This window comes from Fundulus heteroclitus, chromosome 4 (genome assembly GCF_011125445.2).
Source record: "Fundulus heteroclitus isolate FHET01 chromosome 4, MU-UCD_Fhet_4.1, whole genome shotgun sequence".
NCBI lineage: Eukaryota > Metazoa > Chordata > Actinopteri > Cyprinodontiformes > Fundulidae > Fundulus > Fundulus heteroclitus.
Window position 1 is genome coordinate 6,686,878 of NC_046364.1, and position 20,123 is coordinate 6,707,000.

Consider the following 20,123-nt stretch of genomic DNA (forward strand, 5'->3'; position numbering starts at 1 on the left):
CTTTTTACAGTTGCTTTAACTGAACGATACAGGAAGAAAAATTCTATTAAATGTTTTCCAACTTATTTTTCTGAAATATCACATTGTGATATTATATTTATATACCAGTGATTTATTTTTTTAAATAACATGGTTGCCATGATGAAATACATCTACAATCACAAGATAAGAAACTGTTTAATTATTTAGATCAGCCTCATCAAATCTTTTCATTAATGGCTCATTTAGGCAAGGCAAGGCAAATTTATTTATATAGCACAATTCAGTACAGAGACAATGCAAAGTGCTTTACATGATCAAAATATAGGAATAAAAGCAAGTAGGGATAGAATGTAGAAACAAAAAAGAACATTTAAAAACAGTTTAACTTGAACATTCAAAGGCAATTTTAAACAAATGTGTTTTTAATCTCGATTTAAAGGAACTCAGGCTTTCCGCACTTTTACAGTTTTCTGGAAGTTTGTTCCAGATAAGTGGAGCATAGGAACTAAATGCTGCTTCTCCGTGTTTGGTTCGTGTTCTAGGTATGCAGAGTTGGCTGGAGCCAGAAGACCTGAGTGGTCTTCAATCCAATTCTAATCTGTCCGGGATTTTAAAATGTTCGTGTGGATTAAGAGAGCAACCAAACGTTGTCAGATACATGAAGTGAAATTTTAAAGTTATACAGAAATCAACCTTTAACCCAGTAACCTAAAGATGAGAATGTCTGCAGAGCACAGAGGTGGATTCAGACTTCAGCAAGCGTGTGCCAGCCACGGCACAGAACGGGGAATTTATGAGAGCCTTGTGCAAGAGAAAGTGGTTTAAGAAAAACCTTTCTCAGGGTCTCAATGGTATTTCAGTTAAGTCCCAGGAACCAAGCTAGGGTAATAGATTACATCTAACGGTCAAGTGTCAGGAAGCACATGTTTGAGCCAGGCTCAGAGGCTGCACGAAGGGGGGGGGGGTTAGTCCAGCCCCCTCTGGCGCCGCCTCTGGGTAAAACAGCTTGTTTCGAGTGTAAGCGCTGAGACACATTTTTACAATTTACAGAAAGCATTTTCGTGATAAGATTAGGATATCCGCGTCGGTGATAAAAACTTGTAAGTTGTCTCCCACTTTGGAATTCCAAATTGTAATAAATATATGTTTAACTGTTTTTTCCTTTGATTCATTGTCTCCTCCCTTGTGGCCAAATCATCGAACCGATGAATGAGACGGGCCGTGGTACATGAACGGGCCCTATGAGTCTCAGCAGTTGTAAGAATACATGATTAGCAGTTAAGCTTAAACAAAACGACTGTAGGAAAACAATGTCTTTATGTTGCAGACGGTCATTGTGTGTTTGTTCCTGTCGTTTTGCTCTAGGCCTGTGAATCTGTCTCCACAAAACACCAACACATCATTTAAGTTCCTTCACCCCGAAACTTTGCTTCCAGCACGTCTTTCCCAGAGTGCCGAGAGCCGCTGCACTGCTTTTACAACATGCATCTTCTTAGTCCTTCGAAACTTTTAATTTGATTCGTCCCTTTCTCATTCCTCCACCTCCTTTAAGCAGACAAAGTCGTGTAAAACCAGAGGTTGTAGTAACTGTGGTTCCACTTTATTCCTCTTCTGTGGAAGTGACCAGGTTGCTCCAGGGAAACAAAGAGAGGTGGCGGAAAGAGTGAAGTTCCTTATCCCAGGCTTTTAAAACTTAAATATGGCCTCCAGTGCTCCTGGAATGGGTTTTCTGCAGCCTACGTGCACCAAGCATCTGATGTAGCGGTGTGAATTTCTGCACTTGTTGTGGGGGTGATTATCTGTGCATGATGCACATTATTTTTTTTTCCCATCGCCTCAGAAGTTTTGCCGTTCCAAATTAAATATGGTTACCTGTCAGTCAAGCAATGTTGTTAGGACTGTGTGTTGTTTTTTCCTTCATATTTTCCCCAGGCTTGATGAACCACTTACGGTGCACAGAGCACAAAACTGGCTTCTTATTCCTCACATTCTTATTCATCTTCCACTACATGATGGATGAGAACGAAACCTGGCAATTTACAGCATGATGTAGACGTGAATGCAAATAACACAGGTTCAATTTAAAGCCTTATAGCGTGTAAGTTCCATTTTGTATGGTAACCAGCATAACCCCCCCCCCAATGCAATTCTAATCTGTCCGGGATTTTAAAATGTCTGTGTGGATTTAGATGATCATAAACATAGTAATTGTAATCAAACACAACCTGACTTCAGCTTCCTAAAGCCTAATAAATAATTCAGAGAGGGGGGGAAAGCAGAGCCATTTTCTGTTGTGGGTTACATGGAATTTAATACCTTTACAAACCGTTTTGTTGCTTAGTTTATCGTCTGGTAATGTTATCATCTTTCCTTGCACTGAAACTGCATTAGGAGTTTAAATAGTCTTGTTTTATCGTCAGGCAAAAACGTGGCTAGCAGCAACAAGACACAGCAAGCTAAATGCTGTAGATCCAGGTAATTTTCTGTTTATATATTCAGTCATAGATGCCGTAGGATTTTCTTCCAAAATAAGGCCAAATTCATAGGATTGGAGAGCCTTTTAAAACTGTGCTTATGATTAATCTCTTAATGATTTACTCTGAAAAGAAGGTTTCATTAAAATCCCCTTTATGTCTGCTTACTGCTGTTTTTAAATAAGAGCGGATCAGGTCTGCTCTTTTCAAGCAACATAGATTGACAGCAATAATAATTAGTCAAAGAACTCAGGAGACACCAGCTTTCGTTTCTAATTTTTAGATATTCAAACCGAAGAGGTTCATGTTTATAAATATGTGATTTTAATATCCCTCACATCCTGCTCTCTGGAGACATTTGTGTTAAATAGTTTACTACACAAATAAGTATTGCTCATTTAATGTGTCACAGCAGCCAGATTAAACAAGAACTATGCAGTTTATGGTTGATGATTTGAATGCATTTACTGATTTCACTGCTTATATGTCCATAACGTTAGAGGAAACTGAAGATAAATCCAAATATCATGTTGTTTGGTGGTCGCTAGATAACAAAATCTGGTTCCAAACTTTACTATTTTAATCCATACAATTGTTCTTTAAATGTTCGTTTTCAATATTGTCTGGAATTTGAAATAACTTTGCAATAAACATTGTTTGAAATTGTGTTTGCTGAGAAAGATGAGCGTACATACTTTAAATTTTTATTTGTGTTGCAGGCTACCCTGTGATTGCCTTAGTTTGTTCTGCAAATGCCCATTTTACCCCGTGTAGAAGTTTTAGTTTAGGTCCATACATGGTTCAAAAATTCACAGCATCTTTCTGATCCAAGGTTTAACTAATTATGACTTGATTTAAAGGTGTACTATGCAACCGGGGTTGATTTTCCAGCGAGGCTCCCCCCAGAGGGCGAAAGTAAAAGTGCCTTGTCGTAAAGATGCTCAGCTGTTCTGGTTTCTCCGTCTAGCCAGGCGCGGTTGTTTTGAGCTTAGCAGACAGGCGAACGCAACGAAAAGTGGAAAAAACGGCAGTACAAACAATGACTAACACAGTGAAGGTATGAACATCAGGGTTTCCCGCAGCGCTATCTTGGCGATGTGGCCGCCTCGCCAAACTCACGCTGCCGCCTCGCCAACATTTAAAAAAAAATAAATAAATAATAATAATAATAAATAAATAAAAAATCAATATGCTTGCATGTTTATTTGACGTTAACACGCGGTTCTTTGTTGCTTTCGCGCGTGCATATAGTGAATGGCAGGGCAAAAACACATGGTGTTCTCGCCGTAAAGCAAGACCGACTCTCGCGGTCTTGCACGAGACTTCTGAGCCTGTGTGTGCGGGCCGAGGGCTCTTGCAATTGCAAGTACGGTATTTCCCCTACAGACCACCAGGGCAGCCGAGAAAACCTTTGTTCCACCTGAAATGACTCATTTAATCATCCAAAACGGTATGGAACACATTAATTAACTGAAAAATGTTGCATAGTATGCCTTTAAATGATCTGATCCTCATCAGATTGTAAAAAAAACTTTAAATGAACAAAAATAACCTCATCAACAATTTCTTTATTTATAAAAGAAAAAATAACACTGAAACAGAGTGAACCCTTTGCACTTGAGTATTATTTAAGAGGGTAAGCAGCAACCAGTCGATAACATTACTGATCAACACATGTAACCCTTTTTTTTAAAGTAGTTTTGGCAATTTTCTCTTCTAAATGTGTGCGTTAACATAATGGTAAGAAGGGAAAAAAAAGATTAGCAGTAACATTAGAGAAGCTGCTCCAGTTGCCTGTTCATCTTAGGAAGGTTTCTAACAGTTTTGCAGCAACTGTCAAACATGGAGGTGGAGGGGTGATGATTTGAGCTTGTTTTGCAGCCGTGGGACTTGGGGCTGTTTTTGAGGCAGAAATGAATCTATACCAAAGGATTGTTGAGGCATGTGAGGCTATCCACATCACAGCTAAAGTGGGATTCAAACTGGGGTGATCCTTTATTTGTATTCCTGCTAAATGTGGTTCTATAAACAGTTATGTCAGTTTATTTTATGTTATTTTGACATGGCTTCATCCTTCTTTACTCAGAAAGGTTCTTATATCAAAATCTGCAGTACGATTTTGTAAACTTGTGGTTAGATTAACATTATCCTAAAACCTGGAACATCCAGAACATTTCCATATCTTCACATGTTGTTATATTGTTAATATTTATGGGTTCTGTTGGAAGAATATTTTAAAGGAGCTGCGGTTTATTTCACGCATAACTTTTCAGAACTAGAAATGACTGCATCTCTTCTCCCAAAATACGGTAAATGTTTTATGGAAATTTAATCAGGGTCAGTTTCAAATGTTTATCTAATCATCGTGTGTCTTTGGTGTGAAAAGTCTGGCAGCCCTCTCTGTATACGTTAAGTGCTCAAAAATGGAGACCATGCTGTTAAACAGACTTGGCAGCAGCCAATTTAATAATCCCATCAAACGCAGTTTTGCAAGGGGAGGGAAAGAATTCAGATAAGTTTGTCTTGGTCCTCTCTTTCATCTATTTGTAATTGCCTCTGAGATGTGGGTGTTTATATTTAGCCTCCCCTTAAAGGGTTGATGTGGGGATTTTTTTCTTTCTTTCAGCTCATCAGAAAACTGAGCATCCATCTAGACTGATGTTTGTCCTCACTTGAAGCTACTCCTCTGTAACCGTTGTCCCCTCGCCTCTTCCCTTGGCTAACCACGGAATGAGTCTTGGGGAATAATAATAATAATAGAGCTCTTTGGGTATCTATGGGATGGATGTTTGCTGACAAAGTACATTAAAGGAACATGCTTCCATTAATATAAGGTGCTGCCTTTGCGTTTTTACTGCATCGAACTGTATATGTCAGTGGATGTTAAATACATTTTAAAATGCTTGTTTGGCAACGATCTATTGATAGGATATGAACTGAGGCAAACCAAAGTCTTTCACAATGTAAAGTGGATATATTAGTATCATAATGGGAGCCGCTTGTGCTTTAAGTGCGAGGCCATTAGTGCGTCATGTCAATTCCAACATGCTCGGTGGTAATGCAGATTTCTTTTCTCTTGTCAGTCGTCCCATTTTCCTGACTCATTATATCATAAAGTGGTGTTAAGTTTTGATAAATGTGTTCAAGAAGACAAGGTTATAAGGAGTTATTTTACACTATGTGCTTAATGGTATTAAAACAGGGCTGAAAGAGATCCTAGGAAGAGAGCGTAGTGAACTGCTAAACCCAGAATACGACTCATAAATAACTATAGAAGTTACGTTTTTCTTTTTGTCAGAGGCAAATAAATGAGACCATTTTACTGCAGTTGATATCTGATTATAAAACAGCACTTTAGCTTGCCTTCCAATCACCACATTAGTAGAATTAACTTAAAGTGACTTTTTTTATTTTGCTCTATTGTTCTTGTGAGAAACATACTTTAGAAGTAAATAGTCTGAGGGACATGACTTGAAAGCCGCATTACATGACACAGATTTTGTTTAAACAGAAGTTTGGAGAAACTAGTGGGAAAAAGTCAAAATTCTGTGCAGAACTGGATCAGAAATTACAACATCTACCTGAATGAGAGAAGTCTAGTTTTTCGAAGCAATTTGCCTTAAAAGTGCAAAGCCACCTTATTTGCCTCTTTTTTTATTTATACATTTGTAGCTCACTCTGGTTGCATACAAAGTTTTTATGAAAGATTATCACATCCTGTTGGAGTATTAGTTTGTATTTTGGTGTTTTAAGTTTTTGCTCACATTGTTAATAAATAAAGCCTTTGGTGTTTATTTACATTTTAATGGAAGTACGTACTGTGCATGCGCAACAGGGGCCAGATCAAGGAAGTAGCTAACGGCTATTAGCATCTCCCAGCGAAACAATAAGGAAAGGTCCAAGATCCAGTGGAAAAAAAACATAGAAAAAATATAAATATGATTCCAAGAGGGAAAAGACTGGAATGTCGCTGGGAATACATTCTGAACGTTGGTGTTCACTGAAGCGGACGCTAAAGCTGCCGAGGCTCAGATGTGACGCAGAGTTGACTGACGTGAGTAAATGTTCTGATGTGAGGCTCTTAAATCTGCTGTAGATCGGTTTATTTAATTAATAACGGTTGGTCTTCAATCACGCTGAGCTGCCGCTTTACTGCGAGGCATTGCAGAGGGTCAGGCTCGGTCCGTCATTATTTAATTATGATTTATTAATTAAGCATGTTTATATCTGCTTATCCCGCCCAGTTCTGGGAATATATTTATACACAAAGAGGACCATGAAGACATTATCAGGATGGAGGCTTGGTGTATATCACCTTATTTTGTCATGATCAAACAGTTCTTGGTCTTATTTTAAGCATATAACATGGCTATATACCTTTAAAGCAAGTTGCATGCGGACTTGCATACATCGTACATACATCAGTGGACATCAAAGTGTTTGGTGGACGGGTAGTAAAATCCTAAAGGAAATAAAACGATAAATACAATAAAACTGTACATTTATCACAAAGGGACTGCAGTCTGACCAATTTATGTGAGTATTGCATTTCATTTTCTGTATGCAGTCACGGTATTTTGTGTACTTCTTATATTTTGTTTTTTTAACAACACACGTGAATGCTTCATGCAGTGGTGCATAGAAAAAGTGATATTAATTGACCGATGGGTCAAGAGAAAACATTCTCTTAAGCCCCAGGTATATTACAGCTGGGAATTTAGAAATGTCCCCCAACTAATTTAATAGGAACCTATGTCCTCTGAGCTGAATGCTATGACAAGCATTCAATATATTTTGCCCTGTGGCACAGGACAGATCTCTGCTGGTTCACCCCGCGTTGAGGTGAGCAGCAAGGCTGGGAATAGTGAACACGACGACTTTATGTAGGACAAAAAGGGAGATGAGGTTGGGGTGGGAGAAAGGGATTGAACCTTGTAATTTCTGCCGTGCTCTGTTCTTTTTTATGAGCTTGTCACAGGTCATTAAATTTCACGTTACTGAAGTGTTCAGCTTGACATTATTGAATGAGGCGATGTTGAAAGCTTGAGAGATGAGGACAGGTTTTAGGAATTTATTACACATGGGGAGATGGAATCATGAAGTGTTGGTTTAACTCAAAGATCCCCCGATATACACTGTAAAGTAAGTGAAATGCACACCATTTTTAAAAAAAATTAGAAAGGACAAATCTATACATAGAATTTATTCATTATGCTTTCCTGTAATAATTGCTTTGGTAATTTGATCTATATGTGGCAGCAAATGAACCTAAATTTCTTTGTTCAGGTCTCTGAAACACAATTATACACGTCTTAATTAACATTATCATTACCTGAAAAATTACAACATTTATGACTTTTCTTTTGATAACCTGATATAGTTGAAAGTTAACCTTATTTCATGACATATTTAAAGAAACAAACAGGACACCAGACAGCTTTTCAATGAATTTTTAAACCGCTGTAATGGGTTTTTATCTCACTGGTCTTTTATGATTAAAACCTGTGATTTTAAATGACTGGCCATTGTGTTTCTCTTCAAAATAATCTTTAAGCAGGACTATTCTGAGCTTTCTGTCATGAGAAAAAATGTCAGAATGGTTTTATTTTTAACTTTTGTTTTATGGTATTTATCTGTTTTTCTTCATTTGTAAATCTTTTTACCAGTGATATCAGATGCCTGTGGATTGCTTTTGCCTTTCCGTATTGTAATTTAACAGTCTTATTGTGTTGATTTTCCAGGATTCTATTTTTGTCTTACCTTGTTAACCAATTCAGGTTACATTTATGTTTTAATTAGGCTGCATGAAGAAAACAAAACTGGTATTAATTGAATTTGCCCAAACAAATTTTGATTGTATTATTGTAAACTGAAACAATAAGAAACAGTTTGCAATGCACCCGCTAGCAGCAGATAGACCCAGTTATTATGTGATATAAAAAAAAAAAAAACGTTTCTCAAAAGACTTACAAGATTCCCTGCTGTCTTGGATTATGCCTGTGAGACCTGGATGACAATCATGTGATTGCTTTACCCTTTTTTTGCACACTAAATTGTGCTTTTTATTTCAATTCAATTTACATCAGTTTCCTAGATTATAGTGCGCTAAACGCTAATTCCCAACAAATGTCCACTTAAGCTAATCTTTTTCTTTTATAGTCTCTTATTACAAACATGCTTAAGCATATTCAGGGAACAAAACCTTTTGCAATGATTATATTTACATTTCATAACACTAAGAGTAGACAATTGATGCATAATTATTGGTAGGATGCAAACAAAACAACTTGAGGTTTAGGATAGCAAAATGTTCAGATCAGAAATTTGTGAAAATAGTAGAAAAACAAAAAGGACCAAAGTGAAGAAATCAGGCACTTATTTCCGTGTGAGTAAGGAAACAAATATTTTGTGTTCAGCCATTGCATGTTATTAACTCCATATAATATGTAATAAAAAATAGAGATCGTTGAGAGAACAGTGACTGGATGAACCACGGTCAGATATCTAGCTCTGTTTTCCACCAGCATCCATTAATTTCCATTATGTTTTAAACCAGAAAATAAAAGCAGTAAACCTGCCAATCCTTCTACCGTTTTATGTTCTCCAAGGCTTCCACGGTGCGCAAGCTTCACTGCGTCCGATGGCCGCTATCCACAGTTATGATGATCTGTTATTATGCGTCATTAGCTCAGCACTTCTGGGGTCAACTCAACATGTCCAGACTTGACTCTGCATCACTCCATAATCATCACTAATTAGAAAAAAATCTGACGGACACAGCCAGCGTGCTCACATTAGGCGGCTGTTATCTCCCAGAGAATCGCTAAGGTGACCACTGACAATGTAATCATTTTTCACTGACATTATCATTTATTATTGGGGTGAGTTATTATATTGTGGGTGAAAAACACTCACTTGGACAGTTTACTAGATCTTCCCAACCGCTGATGGTTGATATACCCCATAAATTATTCTGTGAGAGTGATAATTAATTTTTTTAGTCCTCCTGCAGGCATGATAGACAGCTACCACAGCACGGTTTTTAAGCAAGTCAGGAAATGTGTTAGAACATAGTTCTTTATTTATCCCAGAGCAACGCATGGAAATGGCTGTATAAATGTGTTCAAATCGTTTTTAGACTTCACTTTAGAATACACAATAATCATTTCAGGTGCACTTTTCCTAAATGAAGCCAAATAAACATTTCGAGCTGTCTCAGGACATCAGAGTCAGGATTGTTGACTTCCACAAAGCTGGAATGGGCTACAAAAAGATTAGCAAGGTGTTGGATGTGAAAGTAACAACTATTTGTGCAATGTTAGAAAATTTAAAGAGTAATAACATGAACCATCAACAGACCTCGGCCTGGTTGCTCCAAAGAAGATTTCCCTCGTGGGGTGACAATGCTCCTGAGAGAAACGGTCAGAAATATCCTGCAACCACTCGTCAGGAGTTGGTAACATGATCCTGAAGGCGCCTGTGGACCACAGTGTGCAAGGAAACAATTGGCATTGGCAACACTTTTGCGCACAATGGAACTACTCCGTCGTGCCCGAAAGGTATCCCTGCTCAAGAAGGGCACATGTGGAGGTGCGCCTTAAGTATGCCGATGATCATCTGAAAGATGAACCAGTATTGGGAGAAGGTTCTGCTGTGGTCAGACGAGACAAAATTGCACTTTTGGCCTCAACTCTACCCGCCATGTGTGGAGGAAGAAAAATGCTGCCTATGACCCCAAGAACACTGTGCCCACCGTCAAGCATGGAGGTGGAGGCATAATGTTTTGTGGGTGTTTCTCTGCCAAGGGTACAGGGCTACTTCACCGCATCACTGGGAAGATGGATGGAGCCATGTACCGTACAATCCTGAGGGACAACCTCCTCCCCTCGGGTCTTCCAACATGATAACGACCCGAAACACACAGCAAAGGCAACAAAGGATTGGCTCATGAAACATCACATGAAGGTCATGGAGTGGCCCAGCCAGTCTCCGGACCTCAATCCGATTGAGAATCTATGGAGGGAGCTGAAGGTCAGAGTTGCCAAGTGACAGCCCACCAACCTTCCTGATTTAGAGAGGATCTGCAAAGAAGAGTGGGCCAAAATTCCCCCTGGTGTGTGTGCTAAACTTGTGGTTAACTACAACAAACGTCTCACTGCTGTACTTGCTAACAGAGGCTTTGCCACTAAGTATTGACTGTGCTTGGCTAGAGGGATCAAATACTTATTTCCCTCAATGAAATACAAATTAATTAATATATATTCCTTAGATTTTTTTTTCAGGATTTTCTTTGTGATAATATGTCTCTCCATGTTAGAATACATCTACCATTAAACGTGCAGAATGATCACATCTTTATTAGTGGGCAAATGAAGAAAATCAGCAAGGGATCAAATACTTCTTGGACTCACTGTAGATATTGATATGAGCTTTTGGGCTGATTGAGATGTTTTGTCATGGGGCCTAAAACTCCTGGCGGCACCCCTGCCCCCATGCACATACTGTTGGCCCATGAGAACATGCTGACCTTCTGACCTTCACTGCTCTATCTTGTAAGCACATGCTTCCCTACATGTTTCATGCTTCACTGAGTTATGTTCTACGAACTTGACCGCTAGGTCTCTACCCAAAACATATACGACTCAAGAACAGCTCCCCTTTTCCTGCTTCCTGCATAATATCTTAATTCCTGTTTATAAACCTACTTTAAGCCGGGAGGCCCTATATGAACCCAAACTAAGATAGGCAATTATGAAAAATGATCCTACAACTGCGCATACCATACCTTTTAGAGATAGTCCATATGTTTTCTGATTGGGATTGAGCCTTGGGAAAGTCATGCTAGAAGCTTATTATCAGCCTACTTTATCCATTCCAAAACCAGTTTTATTGTGTCTGCGTACATTACCTGTTGTTCCTGTATCAACCCTCCAGACCATTCAGATCTTCTGGTTCTGGTAAATTATGCATACCCAAAACCAGAACCAAACATGGAGAAGCAGCATTCAGCTCCTACGCTTTACTTATCTGGAACAAACGTCCAGAAAACAGCGAAAACACTGAGTTCCTTTAAGTTAAGCCAGTTTTGCCTCACCATGGACTGGAAGGGTTATTTTCACAAAGGCACAACTGAAAGTTGCTGACTGTATCTTTGGCTGCAAAGCGTACTTGTGGATTGCACCAGGCAGCTGGGCTAAAGTGTCTCACTCCTTCTTATGCATGACTGTGTAAATACGACCTTTCTTTCCATTGACTTCTTTTTTGTTTTGTTTTGCACATAGATTGGGCTCAGGTTGACAGAAATTGCACAATTTGAAAGTACATTTTGGATCAGCATACCAAAAACACTGTCTCCAAAAATGTCAAATATTTCTAGTTGCCTTTTTTGTATATTTTACTTAAAACTTCTTCATTGAGAGCAGGGAGGAACCAAAGTCCAATTCCTTGTTGTGTGATGCAACTTGCTGATTCAGCTTATTCTGATTTTTTTTTCCTTATTCCTGTGATCATGTAATAAAAGGTCTAATGGATAAAGCAAATAAGAAGATCAAGAAATAATATTGTGGATGGCCAGAGCTTGGAAATTGACCGGCCCGTTCTAACTTAAAGATATGCTTTGATTTAAAAAATAAATAAAAATCAACTCTGGTTTTCAAACGCCAGACCAAAAAGTTGCATTTTGGAGTCATCTCAGCAGAGGACCTTCTGCCACTCGTTTGTTGTTTTTCTTACATGTCTGCTAACCTGCGGTACTTAGTCTTCATTATATGGCTAGTTCACAACTGTTTACCAACCAATCCCTAAGGCCTTGTAGTCACTTGGTTGCACTGTGTGGGTATGAAAAAGCATGCCACACTTTCCAGATTGTTGTCTGTTCCAAATTTGGAAAACTGTGGTCCTTTTTCGTTTCGTGTTGAGCAATACCTACATGGAACGTGTCTATCATATAAATTCCCTGTAAAGTACATAGAAGTCTGTAGGAGTAATATGAAAACAAACATTTTCATTAATTCATTCTGTCCTGCTGTTGGTGTACAAAAACTAGATAACTTTAACTTACTCAGCAGACATTAAACAGCATTTATAAGCATATTTCTCCATCAGTGTTTTGTGCTACTGCCCTCTTCATCAACTCTCAACATTAATGCACTGAACATTCAACCATGTTATGCCACAAATTAAACCTGCTTTCGCCTGCCCCTCTCGTAAACTCCACTTCGTACCTCTACTTTTTAGTTCAACATATGGTGGAAATCCATGGGATGAAGAAGGCAGAATAATTTTTCCCGTCGCTGCAGGGCTTCATGAGCACTACTCATTAATTAAGCAGACTGTATTAGTCATGACTCCCACCAAGCTTTCATACATTGATGAGGAGTGTGTGTATGTGTGTGTGTGTGTGTGTGTGTGTGTGTGTGTGTGTGTGTGTGTGTGTGTATCTTGAGTGCATACAGCTGTAGGCTGCGTCCTTGTTGGCACTTTTACGCAGATTTTACTATTATATCACAGAAGATACATCAACTATTAACCTATGTTGTGAATCTTTGTCAAGCAGTTCTCTTTTAGGAATTAATTATAAACACAGAGTCATGTTTGGTTCTAATTGACGGTGGATTTACTGCAGTCAATAAACATGTTGCTAAAAATCAATCAACTTCTGTTTTTTAATGTAAATATGTCAGTATTGTTTTTGCTTGTGTAGAGGCTATGTTTTGAAATCTTTTACTTTTGCCTCCAGTCCTTTAACACTAAAGCCGTTCACACTGCAGGATTTTAGCTCGATTTCTTTACCTGGTCTTCTTCTTCTCTTAAGATAATCGTAACAGATATTCCTGCCGTGTGGGGTGGTTTAAGAGTGATTGGATCCACAAAGTAGAATGCCCTGACCACTATGACCTATGTCCTAGCGTGTATGGTGTCCCACGAGGACAAACGAACATGCACCCTGTTGAATGTGACGTGTAACCAATCAGGAGAAGGGTAGGGAAACCCCAAGGGAAAAAAAAAAAACACATCTCACCTCCACATCATAGTGCAGCAAACGTAGAGACAGTTTGGGCTCCACTCCTTTAACCACCGCCTTTTCTTTTCGTTATGTTTTTTTTTCTCTGTTAAAATTAGTCCACAAACGATCACCATTGTTCTTCCTTGTCGTTCATGTTTATTCACTCTGATTTCCAGTCTGACATCTGAATGATCCTAATTTAAATCCGTTCGTGTGTGGTGGGTGGTGCTCGTCATGTGATCGGACACCACACGCTGTACGAGCAAACCTGTTTTATCCATGATTTTTTATCGTTAGCGTGTCGTCTCTCTCGCTTTGAGGAAAATGGACGACTATTTTTGAATCCTGCCGTGAGAACCATCCTTTAACCGCAGCCTGAGGTCAGCTCCTAAAAGGCTTTATCTGGTTATTCCATGATGTACCGTATTATGCTAAAACAGTCTGACACAGGTAGATAGAAGTAGGTTTTACAGTAATATAACATTTGATGACATATTTTCACTGTACCGACCTACAACGGAATTGACTCCTGACCCATGTAAGGTGCTTTGAGAAAAATGATGTACAGAATAAAATACTGTGCATGAATAGTGCAGCCATAAATCTTGTGTAATGCACATGGGCCATTCTGAAGAAGCGATGTGTCTCCCAGTATTAGAGTCATAGCAATATTGTCTAAACTATCACTCAGTCTATTACTGTGTGACCTCGGCACTCTGTGACTGTAACCTGAGGCCAGCAGCTCAAACACCTGGTGTCCTCGGTGTGCACAGTCCCTCACAATGCTGCACGACCTCTTCGGGCAGCAAGGTCTGAAGAGGTCCTTCAGGGACGTAGGAGGGTGGCCGATGATCTCCTGGGCTGTGACGATGACCCTCTGTAGAGCTTTTATGTGTGAATCAGACAGACATGCAGTAAATCAGCACTCTGTGAGTGGAGCAGCAGTAAAAGACGGTCAGCAGCTCTTGCATCAGGTGGAGCCTTTTCAGGATCCTCAGAAAGTGGAGACTTTGCTGGGCCTTCTTCTCAGCAGCTCCATTGGAGGACTGCATCCATGGACCATGTGCTTCCACACTGATGGTGATCTGCTGCAGGCCAGACTTCATGCTAAAGGCAACGATCACATCTTTGTTCTTAGATGTGTTAATGTCCAAGTTATTTTGGCCACCCCGCCCCTCCAGCTTGGAGACTTCATCCCTGTTGCCTTGTCACCATCTAGAAATTAGTTTAATCAAAGTGGTAATGTTGACGACAGCCTTGTCAGGCCGGCTTTTGCTGCCATATAAATTGCTTTATCACCACATCTGAAAGCAGTGTTGCTTTGCCTCAGCTGAACCGGAACTTTGTTTTGTCATCCAGTTTCTGGTTGGAATAAACCTGGAGACGGATGCTTAGATTCAGGTACTTACAGATTCACTTCTATACAGAAAACCCCTGTTATTATCTTCAGCTGTAACTTTATACATTTCATATTAAATAATAGTGTACATTCTTCAGTGATGGTATCAAGACGTTGATTGTTTGTACATGTAATGTACAAACAACCAACAATTTAGGATCCTCTGTGTCTTTTTCACGTTTTCATTTCATTTTTTCAACTCGACATTTTGTCTTATCTGTTTCTCTCCTTTTATTCTCTCTTCTACCTTCTTGTTTCAGCATCCATTTAACAAGAAATATTCCCAGTATGAATTCTAATAAAGCTTATTGCATATGCAAATCAAGCGGAGCACTACGACAAAAGCAGTAAGGCTCCACTTGTAAACGTAAAAACTGTTCTTATGGCTACATTGCCAGACAGGGCACAATAAATAAATAAATGAATAAATAAATAAATAAATAAATAAAATACAAAAGGGAATAAACCTGGAGACATTTGTTCACAGTGTCAACACAGACGTGGATGTAGGATAGCAGTGACACAGTGTGCTCCTCCACGTCTTGATGCTAAAACACAGTCCAAACTGTGTTCTGAAAACGGTCCTGCATCTAATGCAATGCACCCGTCGGCCATTATTTTCACAGTCTTTATGGGTGGGAGGTCTCTTCTCCTGATGGGGATGTACGTGAGAATAAAGAGCATGGACATGTGATTGGAGCATCCAGATGTGGTAAAGGGATTACTCTGCAGCCTTTTAGACTTTGCCCAGTGTGTTCAAAGCCCTTGTTGCACATTTAATATGCTGCTCAAATCTGGGGAGGACTGTCCTCAGAGCTGCATGGTTGAAATCTCCAGCTATAGGGTGCACAGCATGAGAATGAGTGTTCTGCTTTCTGCAACTCTTCCATGGCTACATTAGCTTTGGCATCCAGTGGTATGTATATGGCAGTTAACATGACTATAGTGAATTGGCAGGGCAAGTCAACAGGTCTCCATTTAAACATTGGATATTCCAAATCCATGGATCAACGACCATCTACAGTTGTGGCATTGGTGCACCAGCTGTTGTTGGTGTAGATACCCCCTCCTCTGCTCCAACAGGAGTTAATGCCCTTGTCCCAATCGTGAGTCGTACGTCCTGCTAGCTCAATAACTAAACCTTGCCTTTGCTTCCTTTGTTTTTGCCTCTGCTTGGGCCTGCCAGGGGGTAAGTCCATCTACAGAGACCCTGGAGACCTGGGTATGCCCTCTGGTATGCCATGAGAGCTATGATAATCTGCCATAATGGTTCCTCTACAGCGTAATCCCAAATTTTTTATGTCCTAAAGGCTGTGGGTAGATTCCACGCAACACACAGTTGGGATTTATGGTAAATATAAATACAATAAATGTTAAAAATGTCCAGATCAGTAAGCCACAACGTCTTTGTGTGTGCCATTGATTGTCAATGTCATTCAACATAGTAAGTTTTTAGATATATGTTTAGATATGCTGAATAACATTTATTCAGTAATGCAGATTTGGGAGATGAAATGTTGAGCTATCTGTATATTTGCAATGTTTAAATAGATATTAAACTTTGAACACTTCAAATATTTGTTCAATTACTTTAGATGATTCATGCATCAACAACTTTATTTTCATTATCTTGGTTCAAGCTGCATAAAAGCATCTCACAGTTTCTGTAGGAAGTGATTTTTGAGGGGTAAAAGCTGGTCTTGTGCAGGGAATAAGTGTACTGGATTTATAACACAAGACTGAGCAAGGGCTTGATTGCAAAATGAATGACACTCAATAATCTTTTAATCTTGCGTCTCTTCTTCTCATAATCATTGGAAGGGAAAGTCACAGTGAAAAGAAAAACAACATAATTGCAAAGAGCCTCAGTTTTTCTAATCCATACAGAGAACTCAGCGCTGAAAAGTGGAGAAAACAAATGTTTCAGATTCTAACATTTAAACGGGTTCGGGGAAACTTTAATTTACATGGTATGTGTCTTAGATGATGTGGCCAAAAAAACCAAAGGCATTCGCAGTTAAGTAGATTTTGAAAACCGTTCATCAGTTTAAACAACAAAAACAAAAAAAAAGATAATCTATAACAAGTTGAACCCAGATATTGTGAAAATGTGATTAATTAGACATTCCCCTACATCCAGAAGGTTGGTATTGTGAGAGACCTCAGGTGCCTTTAGTCTGCAACTTTCTAGCTCTGGTCATTTGGTCAAAACACTTTAATTTCATCAGATTATAGGTTATGTTTCCAAAAATAAAAATTGTTGTCCCTGTGTGAAATTTGGCTTTTCATGTTTATCTTGGAGTGATGGCTTCTTCCACCCTGACCGGCCTTTCAGGTTATGTCAGTGTAAGACTCTCTTTCACTTTGGATAACAATCTTTACCAGCTTTAACAAGCATCCTCACATTCTTTTAATTTGTCTTTTACTTTTATCCCGGGATTCATACCAACAACTCACACCCAAATGTGTTGCGTTGTTGGACATGGATTCCTAAAGGGAATAATCATGGGACATAGCCATGGGGTTTAAAACATTTATACAGATAAAGGTGTGGTGACAAGAAGCTGCTGTTATGCCCAAAGTGTGTAATTGTTGAAGCACAGCCTGCTTCATTATGCGCTCCTGGTTTTCCTTCTGGCCTCTGGCTAATGGCAGACATGTAAAAGCCAAGGGGGCAGTTCAGAGTGCTCGGCAGAATATGAAACACTGACCCTGAGACTGCATGACATCACCATATTATTATTAAGTCAATTTCTTTTTTTACAATATCTCTCTGGATACATTTTCATTTTGCTTTCCTTTGCACTTTTTTCTAGTATAAAATCGTTTATTATTTATAAGGGGAGTTAAAGGGGAAGAAATTTGCTGTTGTTGGGTTTTTAGTCTGGCAACAGTCCCATTTTCTGTCAACAACCATGAAGGCTCTAACTTCTGATACTATTTACTGCAATCTCAGAAAATGAGTTCCCTCAGTCAAAAGTCCAAGTGTGATTGAGGAGAGCCGTAAAACAACAGTATAATTGAATTGATGTAATAACGTCCCATTTTTTAAATAATGAATACTTGGCAGGAGATGCAAATTTAGCTTGTTTTAATGTATGTGATTTGTATCTATTGGTAGCACTGTATCATAATATATTATACTAAACATAAAAAACAATTTAAAGATGAAATCAAATAAAAATGTTCAAGATATATATGTGAAAATGTGAAAACAAATGAAAATGAAATTGAGAATTTATTGAAAAGCAGACAGGCAGTTAAATTGATGAACATATTGCATAAGGACATTATTAAGAAAAAAATGCATCAAATCTCAAATTAATTCAGTTTGGTTAAAGGTATTCATAAACTGAGAAAATGGTTGAAGAAAAGGGACTAACATTAAGTAAAATAGACTAAATCCTAAACAACAGAAAGGTTACAGTGGGTTGAAAAAAAAAACAGGGGTGGTGTGTGAATTGTTTAAAAATATGGACAAATGGGCTTATGTGAATAATGAAATGGTTTTGTTAGTTTGTTGATTTTATTGTTTATATTCTATTATAATTCGTATTATTTTATCTCCTACAAACGTTTTGCAAAGGTTTTTGCAAAGATTTCATTTCAGTGTAAAAAATAAAATCATCAGTTGTATGATGTAAGAAAACAAAAATATAAAAGTTTTGTTGAATCAATATAGTTATGAATTTTACTTTTTTTGTTGTGCTGCCATGTTGACATATTTTGTATCCCTGTGCAAAGCCTTGTGGTTTATGAGTAAAAAAACAAAAACCTAATTGACTCCAAGCAGTCGCTTTGCACACCTGCTAAACATCAGCTGTTGTTTTTCATGCATCTACTGTTAATTGAGGTTATTTAAAGACCACTCATCGTCATGAATCAGCACACACTCCTAATCCACTGTGAGCACAGCAAGCATAAAAGTTGACAGAAAGTGTAGTTGTTCAAAGACAAAGCTGTAAACACAATAAAATTATCAGACTCAGTCATATTTAGCTAACTAAGGAATTTTTTTTCTATCCATATACAGTTTCTCAATTTCTTCTTTGAGCAGACTTTCTTTTGCCTCTTGAAAAAATGACTTTACCATATTTACTTCCAAGACAAAAAAATCACATGTCCCTCAGCGTTATGATGGTAGACTCGCTTTTTCTCTCTCCCACAGAGCATGACGAGTGTGCCAGTGGCCAAAGCTTGTGTGACGAGAACGCCATCTGCACCAACACCATCAGAGGACACCTGTGCACCTGCAAGCCAGGCTATGTGGGGAATGGCACCATCTGCAGAGGTAAGAGCCTGCCCTGGAACAGCCCTCTGGACACAAAGAAAGACCCTAAATCCTTCCTCGCGTCTGACCGGGGCTCATTGTGCACTTGATACCGACATGATTCCTTCCATCTTTAAATCACCTAACCAGGCAGCAGCTGCAGCAGAGATGATGAAAATTGATTCTTGACCAGTTTCAATCTGTTTCTCACACACCCTGTCCAACATTGTTGTCCCTGTTGACCTGTTACCCCCGCACCGTGCCTGGTTGGAACCTCCTTGGTTAGAATTAAGAACCGGTTTTCCGTGGTGGGTGCCGTCCGTCCAAGATTGACACTTGATCCAACTTTGTGTATTCAAACATTTAATTTACACTACTATGTGTTACTTTCTTGTCATTAGCACATTTCATTCCTGCCTCATGTTTATTCATGCTGCAGTGGTGCATATACATATATATGTGCAACATTTTGTTTAGCACATTCCCTATACATGCTGCGTACATCACGCAATTTGAAAGACCAAGAGACAACTATAGTCTTCACTACCTCAGCTGCCTGGAGGATCAATCCGTGGAAGCGAATGGGTTTTAAACATAGAAAATCTATTTCTAAAAATAGAGAATACTTTTCAGTATAAATGGTTTACTACTTGCAGCTAAAAGGACTGTGAAAAATGTATGTAATTGATGCAATTCAGGCAACTAAAATACGCCTGTAGAAGTTTGGGAAGGCTCTCACTGCACATCTGTGTAGTGAAACGAACAAAAAAGAACTCTCTCAATTTTGAATTAGGTCAAATTTAGTGTGAATTATTTTAACAAGATGTTTAAAAGAGCTTTTTTTATCTGTCAATACCACTTCTTTATTTAAGAAGAGAAAAACAGTATTAAATCGTTTTTTTTTTAAGACAGTATTTTGTTTAACTGACCTCGATTTGATGTTCTCAAATATCAAACACATTTTAATGACCTGACTCAGATGGGGTTTCTAAT

At 38.7% G+C, this 20,123-nt stretch overlaps 1 protein-coding gene across 1 annotated transcript in view; it reads left to right on the forward strand.

Moving 5' to 3' along the window:
* Positions 1–20,123, forward strand: part of LOC105931903 (protein kinase C-binding protein NELL1) — a 269,740-nt gene that overhangs the window by 174,030 nt on the left and 75,587 nt on the right. The window contains exon 13 of the mRNA XM_036135703.1: positions 19,029–19,151. Within this exon, the coding sequence (XP_035991596.1) occupies positions 19,029–19,151 (123 nt within the window). The remainder of the gene's footprint in view (positions 1–19,028; positions 19,152–20,123) is intronic.